This window comes from Drosophila subpulchrella, chromosome 3L (assembly GCF_014743375.2).
Source record: "Drosophila subpulchrella strain 33 F10 #4 breed RU33 chromosome 3L, RU_Dsub_v1.1 Primary Assembly, whole genome shotgun sequence".
Classification (NCBI taxonomy): domain Eukaryota; kingdom Metazoa; phylum Arthropoda; class Insecta; order Diptera; family Drosophilidae; genus Drosophila; species Drosophila subpulchrella.
The window spans coordinates 895,837-915,634 of record NC_050612.1 but is presented as its reverse complement, the minus strand read 5'-3'; the positions used below and the strand labels follow the sequence as shown (position 1 = coordinate 915,634).

The 19,798-nt window shown below is 38.2% G+C and overlaps 2 protein-coding genes across 3 annotated transcripts; both read right to left on the bottom strand.

The window, feature by feature from the left end:
- Positions 1 to 14,016: 14,016 nt before the first annotated feature.
- Positions 14,017 to 16,762, bottom strand: LOC119554262 (vacuolar protein sorting-associated protein 11 homolog). 2 transcript variants are annotated; one of them, XM_037865107.1, is made up of 3 exons: positions 16,270 to 16,389; positions 16,009 to 16,215; positions 14,017 to 15,943 (listed from the first exon to the last, which is right to left on the bottom strand). In XM_037865107.1, the coding sequence occupies exon 3, from the start codon at positions 15,917 to 15,919 to the stop codon at positions 14,108 to 14,110; it is 1,812 nt and encodes a 603-aa protein (XP_037721035.1). In that variant the 5' UTR covers positions 15,920 to 15,943; positions 16,009 to 16,215; positions 16,270 to 16,389; the 3' UTR covers positions 14,017 to 14,107. The 2 variants fall into 2 exon arrangements, with proteins under 2 accessions (XP_037721035.1, XP_037721033.1); XM_037865105.1 differs by having other exon boundaries at positions 14,017 to 16,215; positions 16,270 to 16,762.
- Positions 16,763 to 17,757: 995 nt separating this feature from the next.
- LOC119554822 (vacuolar protein sorting-associated protein 11 homolog) lies at positions 17,758 to 19,428 on the bottom strand. The gene is given in 1 exon segment (XM_037865896.1): positions 17,758 to 19,428. A coding segment is annotated over 1 exon segment (1,656 nt). The 5' UTR covers positions 19,414 to 19,428.
- Positions 19,429 to 19,798: the final 370 nt, after the last annotated feature.

The following is a 19,798-nucleotide window of genomic DNA, read 5'->3' as shown; positions in this document are numbered from 1 at the left end:
CAGGGAAACTCTATGCTTCTTGTTTACCACGACGTGTTCTCCAAATGGGTAGAGTTGATCCCACTCCGGAAAGCCACCGCCGCTGCGGTACAGAAAGCGTTTCGGGAACGCATACTCGGGCGAGTGGGCGTCCCCCGGAAGTTCGTGTGCGACAATGGAACCCAGTTCACAAGTCGGGCCCTAAAAGACGTCGGAAGACGACAAAAGTTCTTGGCATAGTATGTTGCCGATGATTTCCCTCGCTATCAATAGTAGCATATCGGATTCGACGGGCTATACTCCCGCATTTCTCACTCAGGGACGGGAGTTACGCCTGCCTGCGATGTTGTACGACGAACTTACCCCTGGATCGGGGGTCTTACATACAGGTCCTGAAGACAAGGCGTCGCGTCTCAAAGGAACCTTCGACAACGTGCGATCGAATCTACAACGAGCATCTCTAGAGCAGGCGAGGCACTATAACCTTCGAAGGCGCGAATGGAGACCAACGCTAGGGAGTCAAGTGTGGCTGCGACAACATCCCTTATCAAAGGCCGCTGAGGGATTCGCCGCCAAACTCGCTCCCAAATACGACGGTCCCTATACTGTCGCGAAGTTTACGTCCCCAAACTTGGTACGCCTGCGGCGTCCGGGAGACCGACGGCGACGGATCACCAATATATCACAGCCTAAACCCTACTATGCGGTGGACACCCCCGACACGATCGACGACGGCATCACCGGGGCGAGTAACCCGGCACGGTAAGCGCACGGAACCGCGGAATAGTTTTAAGATCAATCAATAGGTTAGGATTGACGGGTCCTATGTTAGCTACACCGTTAGGTAGGGAGTTCAGAAGGTAGGGTTATTCCATTAAGTCTAGACAAATATTTAGTGGACGTTGAGTGCAAATAGCCGTCGGAACAGGCGCTTACAAGTTCATCGTCACCATCAAGGACGACGTTCATCAAGACAGGTTAAATACCAGAAAAGCAAAGGAGCTAAAATACCAGTAGTAGGAAAATACTAGAAATCCCGAATGCAGGAAAATGGAAGGGGGTCACGCGGCGATCGTGGTGGGTCGCTTGTCTCGGGATCGCGGAACGGAAAAGACGTGTGATTCCGTCACGGCTTAGCGAGGTTTCGAAAGTCACGCGTGCTCCTCGAGATCGCCAACCGGAGGCGATCAAGTTCTACGGAGTGGCCACGCGGACGATTACAAGATTCACATATATATATATAAGCAATTCAGCTAAGGTTAGTACGATCAGATTCTCATGTGCTCAAAACGGTGTAGCGGACCCGAGTGGGGACAAATTGAACAAACGGTGAAGAATATCTAATTGCATCTCTCGATCGTGTGTTTCCTTCTCGTAGTCAGGTACCAAAACTAACTTAACTTTACCCCGCTCCCACCGCTGCTTCGGACCTGGATGTGGACCCCCTTCCCGTCCGGTCCAGTAGTTTTCCTGGACGCGTGGACACCCTTCCCGCCTTATCCGCAAGCCTAGTGGTTTTGGGATTTGCGCGTGGACGCCCTTCCCGCCTTATCCACAATCCTAGCTCCTTCGCCATCCTGGGGCTCGTGCGCGGCCCCACGAGGGCTGACTTACGCCCGCCAAGTAATCTCCCGGCTTGGCCTCACCCGAAGGTCCAGCCCGGTGGATTTTTCGCCTCCGACGCGAAACCCAAGACTTACGCCCGCAAAGTAATCTTCCGGCTTGGCCTCGCCCGAAGGTCCTGCCCGGTGGATTTTTCGCCTCCGACGCGAAACCCAAGACTTACGCCCGCCAAGTAATCTCCCGGCTTGGCCTCGCCCGAAGGTCCGGCCCGGTGGATTTTTCGCCTCTGACGCAAAGTGCAAGACTTCGGCCAGCCCGTTAGGTCGCAGCCCAGGAATCGGACTCTGCATAACCAACGTCATCTGCTTTTCTTCGACATAAATAAGGATCTCTGGTGAAGACTCCCCTCAAAGTTACCCGTTCCCCTGTGGAGTGGAACCCTCTAGTCCGGCGTTTCGGTGATTTACAAATTTTCTTGTAATGGACTCTGGATCCGACTGAGATCTGTATCCCGGCCGAGAAAGCATCCTTACACAGTAACGGATATAAAAATACAAAAAATGATATTCCCAATAGTATAAGATAATATGTCAAAAAACACCGAAGCTATAATTTGTTTTATATTATTTTCCCACCAATTTTCCGATCGTTCGTATGGCAGCTATATGATATAGTCGTCCGATTTTGATAAAATGAAATTCGAAATTCAGAACTAATTAAAAAATGTTATTTCCAAGCGTTATATGTAAAAAAAACACCGAAGCTATAATTTGTTTCTTATTATTTTCCCACCAATTTTCCGATCGTTCCTATGACAGCTATATGATATAGTCGTCCGATTTTGATAAAATTAAATTCGAAACTCAGAACTAATTCAAATATGTTATTGCCAAGCGTAGGAGGTTACAGGTTAAAAAACACCATAGCTATAGTTTGTTTCATATTATTTTCCCACCAATTTTCCGATCGTTCCTATGGAAGCTATATGATACAGTCGTCCGATTTTGATAAAATTTAATTCGAAGTTCAAAACTATTTAAAAAATTGTATTTCCAAGCATAGGAAGTTATATGTTAAAAAACACCAAAGATATAATTAAAAAAAAAAAATTTCCCGATTATTCCTATGGGAGCTATATGATATAGTTGTCCGATCCGGCTGGTTCCGACTTATATACTACCTGCAAAAGATATACGACTTTGGAAATGTTTCAGCACGATAGCTTTAAAAGTGAGAGACTAGTTTGCGTAGAAACGGACCGACAGACGGACATGGCTAGATCGACTCGTCTGATTCACGAGTGAAACTTTATTTTCGGAACTGATGGGTATATTTGGACGTTGTCGGTATACATTTTTTCCAATTTTGGGAAGGATTAAATTTTAATAATGTTGGATATATCTCATCTAGACCAGTTGCGTTGGAATTAATGGTTAAAACTGATTAAAGAACACAATTAAAACTAAAAGTAACATCACAGCAGGTAACATCAGAAGGTTCAAGATTTATCAGGTAGTAGTAATTAGTATATTTCAGGAACAGTCAATTTCAAGAACATATAATTAGGATCATCAAGATCAATATCAATGTTCAATGTTGGTTGAATATTGCCGATCCCCAATTCCTTTAAAATTGACCGTGTATTCGTATTGTTTTTCGAGTGTCTGAATTTATTTAAAAATTGTTTACGGGTTTCATTATTAAGTTTTTAATGTTATAGTTACACCACTGTTTGTCGTTGTGAATACACCTTTTGCGCATCAAATGAACCGTTCTGTCGTAGAGGAAGTTAACTTTCAGTTGCAAAATTTCTGTCTGAGTGTATATATAATGAAGAACTTTCCAGCAAAATGCTAGTGCATTGTCTCTAGAAACATTACATTGTCTATCCCATGCACTCGAACGTATAAAAAGCCACGCAGAAACAAGAAAGGAAGTTAACTTCGGCAAGCCGAAGTTTGTATACACTTGTAGTTATAATTATTAAATTTAAAAATACAAAAAATGATATTCCCAATAGTATAAGATAATATGTCAAAAAACACCGAAGCTTTAATTTGTTTCATATTATTTTTCCACCAATTTTCCGATCGTTCCTATGGCAGCTATATAGTCGTCCGATTTTGATAAAATTAAATTCGAAATTCAGAACTAATTAAAAAATAATATTCCCAAGCTTAAGAGGTTATATGTTAAAAAACACCAAAGATATAATTTAAAAAAAAAAATTTTCCGAATATTCCTATAGGAGCTATAAGATATTGTTGTCCGATCCGGCTGATTTCGACTTATATACAACCTGCAAAATAAATAAGACTTTTGGGAAAGTTTCAGCCCGATAGCTTTAAAACTGAGGGACTAGTTTGCGTAGAAACGGACGGACTTACGGACATGGCTAGATCGACTCATCTGATCAAGAATATATATACTTTATTGGGTCGGAAACGTCTCTTTCATTGCGTTGCAAACTTCTGACTGAAATCATTATACCCTCTGCTTGGGTATAAAAATCGAACTATATCATATATGTAGCTGCCACAGGAAGGATCGCAAAACAGATGTAAAAAAATACAAAAATCGTAATACTTTCCTTTCGGCAAAACGTATTCGCTAGTAAATTGGAATGTAACATTATCTTGACATTTCTGTGATTATCCTTAATTTTCTAAAAGTGGAACCACGTTGTATATACATTTCTCCCACAGATAAGACCTGCAAGGGTAGATAAACTTGGGCTTACCAAAGCTAGCTTCCTTTTTTCTAAGTTTACCATTTGGTTTTCTAGTGTCATGTGTTTGATTTGTTGAGTGATTTTTGGATTGTCTCTGTACACTAATCGTTTGCTTGTCCGGTCCTTAACTGATTTTATTGTTTTTTTTGCGATATTTCGAAGGTTCAGCGAAGAGACATAAGGTTAGCATGGATACCTTTCCACACGAGTCCAGAGTTTCGGTTTCTGCTTACCGGACTTTATTCCGGCTGCGGCACTGCTCTAGGTACTCCATTGCTCTTGGACCAAGCTAGTTCGTCGGATAATTACTATATTGCAATGTGAAGCTCAGCCTGTTAGACTGGGCGTGGTATGTTCACGTAACAAACTTGCGCTGCGTACGGTTTGTGGGCGTTAGAGAGGGCTTGTCTAAATTTTCAGGTATTGACGAGAGCAATACATTTTAGTTAAAACAAGAGAAAAGGCTATAGTCGGTGGTGGCCTCGACTATTAAATACCCGTTACTTAGGTTAAGGGAGTGCGAGAGGGATGGATATATGCTTAAAGAAACTCAGCTTTTTTTACTAACATTCCTATCCTATAGCCCCACCTGTCATCTTCTTCTATAGCGGCACTTGGCCTACAGCGGCAACTAGCCTATAGCGCCTGTAGCGGCTTGGTGGCGTATTAGTGAAAACAGCCCCTGCAGTTCCACAATTGAGTTAGGCGCCCAATCGTCACGAAGCCGACTGCGACGTCGGCAGAGCAGCCAGCGACGCCGGCAGAGCTGAGCGCAACGGCGGCAAAGAGACGCGCTCTCGGTCGGCGTCCGCAAAGAGAACGCACAAAAACCCTGCAAGCAAAAGGGCGATATTTCTATCGCCTGTCGTCCAGAAGTCACTTAGTAACTTCTGCGCGATAGAAACGCGATAGAACACATTTTACAAAAACAAAATATACATGTATCGCGAAGAAGTAACTTCCAAGTCACTTCTGGACGATAGAAAGACGATAGTACACATTTTACAAAAAAAAAAAGGGTCGGTATCGCGAAGAAGTAACTTCTGAGACACTTCTGCGCGATAGAAAGGCGATAGTACAGATTTTACAAAAACAAAATATACATGTATCGCGAAGAAGTAACTTCTGAGTCACTTCTGAACGATAGAAAGACGATAGTACACATTTTACAAAAACAAAAAGGGTCGGGATCGCGAAGAAGTAACTTCTGAGACACTTCTGCGCGATAGAAAGACGATAGTAGTGAGTAAAACACGCGATAGAAAGAGGTTGCGGTAATTTTCCGTTACCCCTTTTTTTCTGAAAATTTTTTGGGTCTTCCTTTTGACCCACGCCGTTATTTTTCGCCCGAGCGTCATTTCGTTGCGTGATTTGTCTGTGGAAAGTGCGGGTTTGTATCAAATTTGTGCGTTTTAAAAATATAGCTTTGTTTTTTTCTAAATGTTTTTAATTGCTTAACATATTTAAATGTACCCCCAATAAAGCGTGCGAAATTACGTGCTTATCGTGAGATGTACGATTATTTAAACCTTTTTACGGACAAGCTAGCTGTGGACATTACTTGGTGTGTAACTGCGGAGAAACATATACATATCGCATTCGGATCGCGGAAGTGACTCCCGTCGGGAAGAAATGTGCCACTTCGGCGACACTTCTAGAAGTGACTTCGGCGACACTTCCAGAAGTAACGCAGAAGTGACTTCGAGAAGTGTCGCCGAAGTGGCACATTTCTTCCCGACGGGAGTCACTTCCGCGATCCGAATGCGATATCGCGGACGATCGTTTTCATCTTCTAGAAGTCACTTAATAATGCCTTCCGCAATAGAAAATGCTTGCAGGGTAAGTACTTTTGGGCTCTCCCTCTCTCGCAACGTCTCAGCTGAAGAAATGCGTGTGAGGGCAAGGAGGCCCAGCAATTAAAGTAGCTAGACTTTTGTGCACCCTTGCCTTTGAATAATGCGACATTTTTTTGTAAATGTTAGAACAACCAATTAAAATAATATGTTTGGGTTTTAAATTAATTGTATTTCTTAAAAAAATGTATATGTTTATTAATATTATTTATTAATATGTGAAGTTTTAAAAACATATTTTTTTATAACGATTTGCATAGTCGGATATGTCTATAAATACCCTGCTTCGAAGTGCAAGATGCATAGACCAAACGGGACATGCCAAAGAAACAGAACAACAACGTATTAGCGGATCCGTTGTTGTTGTTGCTTGTTGTTTTTCTGGAAGGCACGCGCCATTTTTCGTCTTTTTCACTTGCGTTTACTTAAGTGAAGGAGTTAAAAGTTCAAGCAAAACTACAAGAAATTAACTTTATTAAATTTAATAAAAAGTGCCTTTAAAGTGAAAGAGAAACAATTCCCAGGTAAGTCTGTCGCAGACCAATAATTTTGAAAACAGTGAGAGTAAAAAACAAGATAATCTATATCACTGTGGACGGCAGTACACGTAGTGGCGAAGCGCGCAAGAGAGCGTGCGAAGACAACTACTATATATAGCCGCAGAATTGAAAATCTGCCATTATGGTCCGATCGTAACGAGTTATGCACCAATCGAAAGGTATTGCAAAAGAAGAAGATTGCATACCAAGACTTTCGCAATACAGATTTGGTTGGGAGAAAAAGCGGTAAAAGTGTAAAAGTAAAAATTTAGAAAATTTGAGCTGCTGGATACGATGGGGATAAAGGCCCCCGGCTGTTTAGCTAGTTTTATTCATACTGAGAATACGCGTCGAATGACACCTCATTTGTAAGAATCCGATGTTCCGTTCAAAAGTAATTCAAAAAACAAGATTTTCTTCCTTCTTCTTCCCAAAATGAAAATGTTTGTCCCTTTGTTTGTGGGTTTGTATGCATCCCATCTTAGTTTTAGGGTTTTGGAAACCCTATGGGTGTATAAAGTAGCTTGAAAGAGAAAACGTTTGTTCTACGACTTTTGGAAAAACCCGCTAGTTTAGCGAAAAATCAAAAAATAAAGCCAGATTTAAAATGCTTATGGTATCTAAACAACTAATGCTAGAGAAACGTGCTATATATTTCTGAAAAGATAATTAAATTTGCTAAATAACCTTCATATAGTAAAATTGTCTGAATATAATAGATTTAGAGTTATGACAAAAAGTTATTTTTTTAAACCACCTTTTGACTATTTTCTCAAAATTGAGTCCAACGATTTCTTTTCAAATTTCAAATCATGTTGCCCTTGAGATTCCTCAACTTTTGATGTATAACACTTTTTGCCCTAAAAATTACCGTTTGGAAGATATTAAGCGATAAAAAGTGCAACTCGTTTCAGCTCCGTATACGGAATATTTCATACTTATTGGAATAAACAAGAAAACACCAATTTGATGAAAAATATTCTTATTAAATTTTTTAAACGGCAAATCTGTTATGGTTTTAGGGTCCTTTACTTGCATGAAGCTAATCGAAATAGGAAACTTGATCTATTTGTTCTACCACTTTAGGAAAACCCGATAGTTCGGCGGAAAATGTAAGAAACGACAGATTTCTCTTGGAATCTGAAACTATACAGCCCTTGAGATTCCAAACTTGTGCTATTAAAATAGGTAATTGAAGCGATAAAACTTGTTGTGCCTAATTTAAGGTGGCGTTCAGCTAAGATTACCCAAGCCATATGGGGACGAATCCTAGTCATGGTATTGAGGTTCTTAAACTCTTGTGCAAAAAAAAACTTTTGATATCAAACAAAAACACCTCTTAACGAGGTAAAAAGTAGTGGCGAACGCGCCTTCAACAAAAATTTCTGATATCAACAATTGTGACGAAATAAAAGCAAGCTAAGTTTATGTATTCGGCACGCTACATTAGAAAATTTACGTGTAGGTTAATAAATATTTACTGTTGCGGGCCGAAGTCATAAATTTAATATAGTTTATTTATTTTATCGAATGTAATATAATTTTTTGTCACAATTGTTGATATCAGAAATTTTTGTTTATGGCGCGTTCGCCACTACTTTTTACCTCGTTAAGAGGTGTTTTTGTTTGATTTAAAATAAGGGAAATACAAGATTCCCAAAAAAACACGTGGCGGGAAAAAAATAGCTGTGAAAAATATTAATTTTTGATGTGAAAAGCAACAAATGGAGCATATAATAAACAAATAAACAAATCTGTGAAACAATTTAAAAATCTTATTGAGTGCATAGTTCCAGGGACAAAAAATAAGAGATGTTTGTTTTTAAAACTTATGTTTGTGGTTAAAATTCGTTAAAAATTAATATTAATAACATTAAACCACAATTCTTACTTTTGTGTACGTAAACAAACATGGTTATTTAAATACAAATCTCTAACATCTCTTATTTTCAGTCCCTGGAAAGTGTTATTTTTTTTCCGCATCTGCAAAATAAATGAATGTTTTAATAAATAATAAAAAAATACATAAATAGTGTGTGGTATATTTTTGTTAATAATTTTTTACAAGAAAATAAAATAAATCAAGTGAACGAAAATAAAAGTTTGCAAATTTCTTCTCGATATTTTTTTAATTTTCTTATATTTTTAGACAAGGCTGATGGTAAAAATGGATGGCTTAGTCGATCCATTTTAAGCATATTATCATTGGAACTTGTTGTGTCCCACAACTTGGAGGGGTTTCAAAACAAGAAGAAGCTTAGTCTACCCAAATTTCGTCCGCGCCTTGTTAAGTGAGTTTTTATTGGGGCCGAAAGTAACTATTGTTTGTAAGTTTAATTTTTAAAAGACTTCTGGGATTTTTACATTGAATGCCAAAGATAACACATCTTTTATTACTCGGTCACTCGTTTTTATTTTCGTCTCTTTCTATTTTCAAAACTAATTTTTCTTCTAATACTAGATGCAATCGCTCTGGTGGAGCACTCGGAGCCTCCCGAAAAGGCACTGCAAAAAGCAATGAGGTGCGTCAAAAACTTAAGTTGGGCAAAAAAAAGTCAACGCCGGCCCCAGATACTGACGACTCCGATAACACCGGGAACCCCCGAGCTAAAATTTTAACACAAATAAATAAAAATAAATAATTACAACTGCAATTATATTTGCTGCTAATCGCTCAACGTGTGCTGAATGTGTGCCATTTCTACTGCCTAATCGAGCGCTCTACGTGTGCTGAATGTGTGCCTTTTCTACTGCCTAATCTAGCGCTCAACGGGTGCTGAATGTGTGCCTTTTCTACTGCCTAATCCAGCGCTCAACGTGTGCTGAATGTGTGCTTTTTCCGCTGCTTAATCGAGCGCTCAACATGTGCTGAATGTGTGCCTTTTCTACTGCCTAATCGAGCGCTTAAAGGGGTGCTCAAAAAAGCGCCCAATGAGTGCTAGTTTTTGTGCACTGATGAACCCTAGGACATGTTAATTTGAGCACTCAATCCCATATACATTAGGCGCCTATTGAGCGCTGAGTGATGAACTTTTTGCAGTGATTGAGTGCTCAATCGGCGCCGAATGGTACTGCAGGGAGCTTATTTGCTGAATGTGGTGTGCAATCTCGATTGAATTGCAAAATATTGATTATTATTTGGTTATAACTTTTAGTGCCTAGTCGGACTTAAATAATTTTTATGTAGATAGGAATTGATAATAAGAACAAACTCTCATTTAAATTTTTACAAAATACTAAAGACTGTTAGCGCTTTACAGGTTTTAGTGTTATGTCGTTTTCGGGTGTTAGAGTGGGCGTGGAACCCTGCTGAAACAAACTTGCGCTGCCCAGGAAGCCCAAGAATCTGCATGCCAAGTCCCAACACTCCTGCACTTATAGTTTCCGAGATCTCAGCCATACGGACATGGCAAGATCGACTCGGCTAGTGAACCTGATCAAGAATATATATATTTTCCCCTGAGTACAGTATACCCATTTACTCTACCAGTAACCGGTATAATAACATATTTTTGATGTGAAAAACAATAAATGGTGTAAGAAATAAATAAACGATATTACAGATCTAAACAAGGAAGAACGCTATAGTCGAGTACCTCGACTATCAGATATCCGTTACTCAGCTAAAGGGACAAAAAGGAAATGGAGATATGCAAGCAGCAAGGCGAGACTGAAATGCGCCACCTACCCCTGATCCCAATATATGGTTATGTGGGCGGTAGACAGATTTAAGCGTTATGGGCGTTAGAGTGGGCGTGGCAAATGTTATTTAAGTCAATCGATAGGTATTGACGAGACTAATACATTTCAGTTAAAATTTTTTTCTAGCATGAAAATTGTAGGCGTCAGAGGTTTGAGCGGTTTGTGGGCGTTAGAGTGGGTGTGGCAAACTTTTTTTGGATCAATCGATAGGTATTGACGAGACTAATACATTTCACTTAAAATTTTTTATCTATCATAAAAATTGTGGGTGCCACAGGTTTGGGCGGTTTGTGGGCGTTAGAGTGGGCGTGGCATATTCGCGTAACAAACTTGCGCTGCGCTCAAGCCTACGAAATCTAAATCTGAAATTCCAATTCTGTATCTTTTCCGAGATATCCGCGCTCATACTCACGATTTTTTGAAGTTTGTGGGCGTTAAAGTGGGCGTGCCAAACTTTTTTTTGGGGCAATCGATAGGTATTGATGAGAACAATTCATTTCAGTTAAAATTTCTACTCTATCATTAAAACTGTGAGAGCCACAGTTTTTGGCGGCTTGTGGGCGTTAAAGTGGGCGTGGCACGATGCTGAAGCAAACTTGCGCTGCGTAAGAAGCTCAGGAGTCTGCATGCCAATCTCAATAACCTAGCTCTTATAGTTTCCGAGATATCAGATACCCGTTACTCAGCTAACTACCACCTACCGGCGGTAGACAGACTTAAGAGTTGTGGGCGTTAGAGTGGGCGTGGCATATTCGCGTAACAAATTTGCGCTGCGCTCAAGCCTACGAAATCGAAATCTGAAGTCCCATTTCTCTATCTTTGATATTTTCCGAGATATCCGCGTTCATATTTACGATTTTTTGAAGTTTGTGGGCGGCTTGTGGTCGTTGAAGTGGGCGTTGCAAACTTTTTTTTTGGGTCAATCGATAGGTATTGATGAGAACAATACATTTCAGTTACAAATTTTATTCTAGCATCAAAACTTTAGGAGCCACAGTTTTGGGCGGTTTGTGGGCGTTAGAGTGGGCGTGGCACTCTGCTGAAACAAACTTGCGCTGCGTAAGAAGCTCAGGAATCTGCACGCCAAATCTCAATAGCCTAGCTCTTATAGTTTCCGAGATCTCAGCGTTCATCCGGACGGACAGACGGTCAGACGGACAGACGGACATGGATAGATCGACTCGGCTAGTCATCCTGATCAAGAATATATACTTTATGGGGTCGGAAACGCTTCCTTCTGCCTGTTACATACTTTCCGACGAATCTAGTATACCCTTTTACTCTACGAGTAACGGGTATTATTAATCAGAGGTTGTCTGTTGTATAAACTCGTTAATAATAAATAGTAATAATATTAGATAAAACTATATTTACTTTAAGAAGGCAACTGGAAAATGTTTGTTTTTTCCGTTTTCGTTTTTGGATGTACCTTTACCTTTATTTTTCTTTTTTACATTTTTAGGTGAACCTCTTAACCTCTGATGGTGAACCTGTTAAAGCACGGGAAAATGAATCGCTCCCTCAAAAAAAAATTTTGAGAGGAGATAATTTAGACCTCCAATCTGGAAGGAGGTTAAACCAGAAACGTTAAGGCTTCGAACATTTCTTTCGCGTTTCGCTAAGTTTTTTTTTCTTTGGTCCTGACAAAAATAACTAATTTGTGCTTTTACTAAAAAAATACTTTTCAGTTAAAAATAAAAATAAAACCAAATTCTTTCGGTCATTCGTTTATATTCAATTTTAGGTGGGATTGGTCTGGTGGCGTCTTCGTAGCCCACCGAGATATCCTTACAAAAGGCAATAAGATGCAAGAGATCCCTGATTGCCTAAAAAAGGGAGCTGACGAAGAATCCCGATGCGTAGGAGGCACCACGGAAAACAGACCACCATAATCCAGGGAGCAACCTGGCAGAACTCCCAAAATTTACTGAGTCCAACTTTCTCCGACAAATCACATACAAGGGTTGCTATATAGATTTCTGGCCTAATAATGAAAATGCTAACATGTATCATTAAAAATGGTTTTATTTTTTTTCAAAGTATATTCCAGCAAGATTTATACACTTTTGAAGGCGCAAAAAACCAACTGTCGAAGAACGTTTTTCACTCCGTGCTCCTTCCACGAACAACTTTAGGTCGATTGTTGTTTTGTTTCAGGCCCATAGGCATAGATTAATCATTTGTCACCTGTGACGATCTTATAAGCGTCTTGTGAAATACCACGATTGAATTTTTTCGAAATTTCACGAGTTTTCTTGTGAGCGATTATAAAATGGCGCGGAATCCAAAAAAAAAACAAACGTTTTTTACGGCCAGGCGTTTATAAAATATCGAATGTAGGCTGGTGGAAGAAACGCCCAAGGATGCCTTTATCTCGCGGTATGTCACATGTCGATCTTGCATTATAAGTTTACGGACGGCACCAATGTTCCCTGGCACAACGACTGTTTTTGGACGACCTTCGTCTTCGAGCGAACTTCGGCCACGATTGAATTCATTAAACCAGTTTTATCAGTGCTATTGGATGGTGCTTTATCGCCACACAAAGATTTAAGTTCATCGATGCACTCTTTTCGTGAAAATGATTACAAGTTAATTCCATTTTTCTGCCGCGGTACGTTTTTGATTAATCGTTAATCGATATCAAACGTGGACACACATGAAAAAGTTGTATGGAATTTTTATCGATAAGGATCCAAATTTTTTATGCGAAAAGGCAACTGGTCCTTATATGGCTAGAGGGGACCTAGGCCAGAAACTTAAATAGCATCCTACGTATGTATGTATATCCCTAAGTATTGATTCCATTATGGAGCTGAGAGTCGAGCATACTCCTTATTGTGAAGGGCATTCTCAATGTATGTAACGAATGTAGTGCCGTGTCCACCGATTGACTTTTGGTGTAGGCTTGGTTAAAAGAAGTCTTCCCACATCATTCCTGATGTGCAGATCCAGCAGTTCTCCTAGTGTTTTCAATAAACGAGTTAATGATAATCGGTTTGTAAGCCTTGGGGCTCATGTGGGAGGTTTCGCCGCCTCCTTTATGCCTAAAAAGAGGACCCCAGCAGGATGCTATGTGCTTGGTAGTGGAAGCGTACTGCCAGCCTGACCTTTGGATGAAGCTGACAATGCGTTTTTGGGAGACCGTCTTAAGGTCCGACAAGCAGACCAATCTGCCGGGAGCCCCAAATACCCATGTCAAAGGAGGTATTGTATAGTTTCCTCATCTGTGCATAAGTCGTTATTGGGGATAGGTCGTATGCTTTTTATACTCGTTATTCGTAAGGTAAAGGGTATACTAGATTCGTCGAAAAGTATGTAACCCCATAAAGTTTATATATTCTTGATCAGGATTAATAGGTTAGTCGATCAAGCCAACTACAAGAGCTAGTTGGGACTAGGCATCCAGATTCTAGAGATTACGCAGCGCAATCTTTTTTCAGCAGGGTGCCACGCCCACTCTAACGCCCATAACGCTAGAAATTGTTTGCCATTACAGCGTTGTAAGCGGTCTAAAATTAATGACTTGGCCCACAGCGAAGATATTTGAACTCAGAAATAAAGGGGAAATTATAAGAACTATTGTATCTCTAAAACAAATCTGAAAAAATTAAGAGCCCTTTATGTTTTTAGTAGGAAAACCAATTTGTTAGAAAAATTAAATAAAATACAATATATTTTTTATTATATTAAATACATAAATTAAAACATTTTAATGTGGGGGCATATAATATGAATTTTTAATCGAAAAGATTATTAAATGTAGCGGATTCGCTTTTGCCTTGACGTCCTTTTGGGTAATTCCTTTCCGCTATGGTTTTAACAGATTTTTGAATTATACTTTCACTTCCTTGCTTTTTAATTCCTATAGCTACTATTTTTGCAATCACATCAATAATATTTAAGGGATCAGAACTAATATTTATTACACTTTTTATTTTCCCCAAATTGCTTTTTGTTTTGCAAACGACACATATTATTTCTTCACGACCTTTTGTTGAGTTATAACTAAGGCATTCTTTATGAAAGGAATGTTGACAAAGAAAGTAAATGGACTGCGTATTCAAGGTTTCACGACAATTGTCACATGAATCATTACGAAATTCTATTGGATTTTTTGTATAGAGAGAGAGCATCAAACTAGATCCCGTTATCTTATCGTTAAAATCTTTAATTAACTTGGTTTCATTAGCTGAATCAACTATATCGCCAATTATTCTTTCCCTAAGGACAGATTTAATCTGCAATGCTTTTATTTTATCATTAGAGCAAAAACTTTTTAGCATCATAAGAAATGTTATTTTACTTAAATTCAAATTTAAAGCAGCTTCCGGATTATTTTCAATTAGTGTTTGTATACATTTATTAACTGTTTCATGATGCAATGTTTCATTCTTTTGGTTAGTAGTCATTTCTTGTATCCCATTAAAAAATGAATACATCCTACAAATAATTAAAACCTTGTCCGAAGGCAAGCATTCTTTTCTTAAAAACTCTAAAATACAATTTTTGGTAACTTTCTTTCCTCGCCATAAAACAAGATAGAGAACAAGTAAATAAAAATTTAATTTTTTGTTACAATTGGGAAATTTTTCAATGATTTCAGCTAACATTTTGGCACAGTAATCGTTTTGTTGTGGCAAAATGGTAAAAAATAAAAGAATATTTTCGGGTGTATTTAAATGTTCCGATTTTATGTTTTCTAAATAAGTAGTAGGATCTACTAATAGGGATTCTGGTCCATATTCCAAAAATCTATGCAATAAATGTTCTTTTTCAACTTTGCTCTGATTTTGAAGTTTCCATTCAAAATATATTTTTGATAAATTTGAAAGATTTCTTAATTCCGGCTTGCTTGTTAAACTCAAGGGTTCAACTCCATGAGATAAGTGCTCTATTTTATGCTTAATTTCCTCACGATTAATGCAACATTCAATTAGTTTTGTGTGGTTGCTTGAAGTCCCGTTAATTTTGTTCCATTCAGATAAGTAGTCTATTAGATAATTATTGTATCTAGAATGTAAAAGTTTTGAAATTACAGAATACGGTTTAACAAAACCAATTGTTTTAATAAATTCTTTAACAGCTCTACTTATTTCGCCTTTTAGTATTAAATGATTTCCGTATTGAAACCTTACGAAAGCAGCTTCCGGTGAGTTAGAACAGCCCTCTCGGTGTAACAATCTTAATGCTATATTGTACATATTTTGTTTAATTAACCGACGTATTTTTTTACTCATATTGAGCTGCTCTAACATTAATACGTTGCAAGTATTTACGACATGAGCATTGTTTATAATAAAGCAAAAATTATTTTCGCTTATTATGTAGAACAATTCTTGTAGTTGCATTTGATAAACTATAATTTTGTTTTCTGTATCTACAACAATTAAAGTCGAGATGTTTTGCTTTAAACATGATTTTCTCGTCGCGACGATTAGGTGATGACCTACCCAAGCAAGACATTTCTTTGTGCCTTCGATAGCAAAACAAGGACCTCTTCCTTCACGGGTATAGCAATATATAGCATCTGCCCGTCCTACTACCAACATCGACACTTCAACGCCGTCTCCAGCCTTGCGCATCGTACTGCAGTGATTGCATTTATCATTATCGAGAATAAATGCTTGATCTATACAACCTTTTTCTTTCAACACGAAACAATGCACTCCTTGAATACATGTTACAAACATAATTTGAGTTGGGGGATCTGATTCCAGGTTATTAATGTCGAAATGTATTCCATTTATTGCGTATCCACTTACAGTATGCTTGCGAATAGTTGCAGAAAAATTTCGAGTGATTTTTCCAGAATGCAAGAGAATATCACCATTCTCAAATCCTATGGCTAAAGAAAGTATTTTATCACCAACGACTACAGCAGTAATACAGGAAGCAATACTTGTGACTTGAAAATATGCGGACGCAATTATTGGAGCTCCTTGTTTTTTGGTTAATTTTCTTAAATCGTATATATCAATGTGAATACCACAGTTGGATATTGGTGTCGCAGTTGCAAGCCAGTTATTTGATGTAAGGCAGCAAAGAGTGATAGTATCCGGTCTTGCTGGACATCTAAAGGTAATACATTCCCAATTCGAGAGGTATACAAGAATATTTCCGTTTTGTTCGCATATTACTAATCTTATTTGGATTTCCTCTGTGGTAGTTTTTGATTCGTAAAAGCAGTAGCACAATATTTCTGCAGTGGTCGGGAATTTTACAAATGGTAGGGGGATTGTATAGAAGAGATCAACGTTTTTCCATTCCGATACACTCTTATCCATTTTATTTATATTTGATATAATAATGTATTAAACCTATTACTCGTTAAATAAAATACATCCTAGGAGCAAGTTAGTGCTTTGAGAGTAATAGCAAAGAGTACGATACAAATTTAACATAATAATATTGACGTTTGCCTTGCGACTAAAAAGAAATGGTGACAAGAAACACGTAACGGGTTATACCCTCTTTCCACAGGGTCCATCCATGTGGAACTGTTGGATTTTTTCACATATGTGAGACTCTGATGCTTCTGTGCCTCCCATTTTCAAATGTGAAATTTCGATTCCCACAGAGCACATCCACTATCTACCATCCGATAACAGCTGATCTGGCTAATCTAACCATTCCTGTTGCTTCTGCGCCTTCCATTTACGATTTTTCCCTGTCATTATTATTTACGTTTTCGTAGTGAATGTTCCAATTTCCACTGTCAAGAAGAAGAGCTCAGAGTTGCACGGAGAAAACATAGCCGAACCATCGCATAAAAGGGTCCGTCAAATTGGGATGGGGAACTAAATGGAAAATTTTCGGAACGGCAAAACCTTATGGACCATCCGTTCAACGGATGGTAGATGGATCTCTGTGGGAAAACACTATAAACAGTAGTGATCATAACATACACGATTTTTCAGATCTTGTTTTATGAAATATCAAAACTGATCAACCAAAATTCTAATGATTTCGTCATTTATAGCAAAACGGCATATTATAGGAGCAAGGGTGTTTTTTTTTAGAGGTATAGAACTTAAAGTTGGCATTACTGTTCAAGATGGCGACCGACTTAACAGCTGTTTTGTGATTTATTCTCAAATTGGACGTCTAGATTGGACTACATCCGAGCCAACCGTGGCGGTCATATGTCAGAAATCATATTTAAAATGTAATGCCACAAGATTATCTTTCTAATAAAAAAAATGCATGTCAATCGAATAATCCATCGTTGTTTTATTGAAATTTAAAGTTCTACGCCCGCCCATTTGCCGTAATTTTCCATTTAATTTGCCATCGAAATAGTTGAAGGTTGTGCGATGGCATTTCCTTAATTCTGCTTCATTCATTATGCATTATTATTTGGATAATAATTATACCCGTTACTCGTAAACTAAAAGGATATGCTAGATTCTTCTGCTAGAATATTTTCGGGTGTATTTAAATGTTCCGATTTTATGTTTACTAAATAAGTAGTAGGATCTACTAATAGAGATTCTGGTCCATACTCCAAAAATCTATGCAATAAATGTTCTTTTTCAACTTTGCTCTGATTTTGAAGTTTCCATTCAAAATATATTTTTGATAAATTTGAAAGATTTCTTAATTCCGGCTTGCTTGTTAAACTTAAGGGTACAACTCCATGAGATAAGTGCTCTATTTTATGCTTAATTTCCTCACGATTAATGCAACATTCAATTAGTTTTGTGTGGTTGCTTGAAGTCCCGTTAATTTTGTTCCATTCAGATAAGTAGTCTATTAGATAATTATTGTATCTAGAATGTAAAAGTTTTGAAATTACAGAATACGGTTTAACAAAACCAATTGTTTTAATAAATTCTTTAACAGCTCTACTTATTTCGCCTTTTAGTATTAAATGATTTCCGTATTGAAACCTTACGAAAGCAGCTTCCGGTGAGTTAGAACAGCCCTCTCGGTGTAACAATCTTAATGCTATATTGTACATATTTTGTTTAATTAACCGACGTATTTTTTTACTCATATTGAGCTGCTCTAACATTAATACGTTGCAAGTATTTACGACATGAGCATTGTTTATAATAAAGCAAAAATTATTTTCGCTTATTATGTAGAACAATTCTTGTAGTTGCATTTGATAAACTATAATTTTGTTTTCTGTATCTATAACAATTAAAGTCGAGATGTTTTGCTTTAAACATGATTTTCTCGTCGCGACGATTGAGTGATGACCTACCCAAGCAAGACATTTCTTTGTGCCTTCGATAGCAAAACAAGGACCTCTTCCTTCACGGGTATAGCAATATATAGCATCTGCCCGTCCTACTACCAACATCGACACTTCAACGCCGTCTCCAGCCTTGCGCATCGTACTGCAGTGATTACATTTATCATTATCGAGAATAAATGCTTGATCTATACAACCTTTTTCTTTCAACACGAAACAATGCACTCCTTGAATACATGTTACAAACATAATTTGAGTTGGGGGATCTGATTCCAGGTTATTAATGTCGAAATGTATTCCATTTATTGCGTATCCACTTACAGTATGCTTGCGAATAGTTGCAGAAAAATTTCGAGTGATTTATCCAGAATGCAAGAGAATATCTCCATTTTCAAATCCTATGGCTAAAGAAAGTATTTTATCACCAACGACTACAGCAGTAATACAGGAAGCAATACTTGTGACTTGAAAATATGCGGACACAATTATTGGAGCTCCTTGTTTTTTGGTTAATTTTCTTAAATCGTATATATCAATGTGAATACCACAGTTGGATATTGGTGTCGCAGTTGCAAGCCAGTTATTTGATGTAAGGCAGCAAAGAGTGATAGTATCCGGTCTTGCTGGACATCTAAAGGTAATACATTCCCAATTCGAGAGGTATATAAGAATATTTCCGTTTTGTTCGCATATTACTAATCTTATTTGGATTTCCTCTGTGGTAGTTTTTGATTCGTAAAAGCAGTAGCACAATATTTCTGCAGTGGTCGGGAATTTTAAAAATGGTAGGGGGATTGTATAGAAGAGATCAACGTTTTTCCATTCCGATACACTCTTATCCATTTTATTGATATTTGATATAATAATGTATTAAACCTATTACTCGTTAAATAAAATACATCCTAGGAGCAAGTTAGCGCTTTGAGAGTAAAGCCTAGTACTCACATCGACGAAAACCGCGAGCTAACCATAGGAGTGAGCGAGAGGCAAACAGGCGCCTAAAGCTTTTCGTCGGGTCTGTTTTTCAGCGCGGTACTCAGATGAGCTAAGGAAATACCAGAAAAAATACCAGATTTCGGGAGTGAATTTCGATGAACGCCGTTAGCCGCGGCCCAAAGAATAAGAAATTTAATCTTTGGCGGTGTTCGTGCAAAAGCTGTGGGGATTTAAAAATTTTAAATTGAAGAAAAACCCCAAAATCGGTTAAATGAGGTAAACGCAGATGAAA

What these genes read in the sequence shown, in the direction of transcription:
- LOC119554262 (XM_037865105.1), bottom strand. Translation starts at nt 16,654, where the DNA reads ATGGATAAGAGTGTATCGGAATGGAAAAACGTTGATCTCTTCTATACA. An exon ending in CGCATATTTTCAAGTCACAA is followed by an intron (nt 16,216 to 16,269) that starts GTATTGCTTCCT and finishes TACTTTCTTTAG; the next exon opens with CCATAGGATTTGAGAATGGT.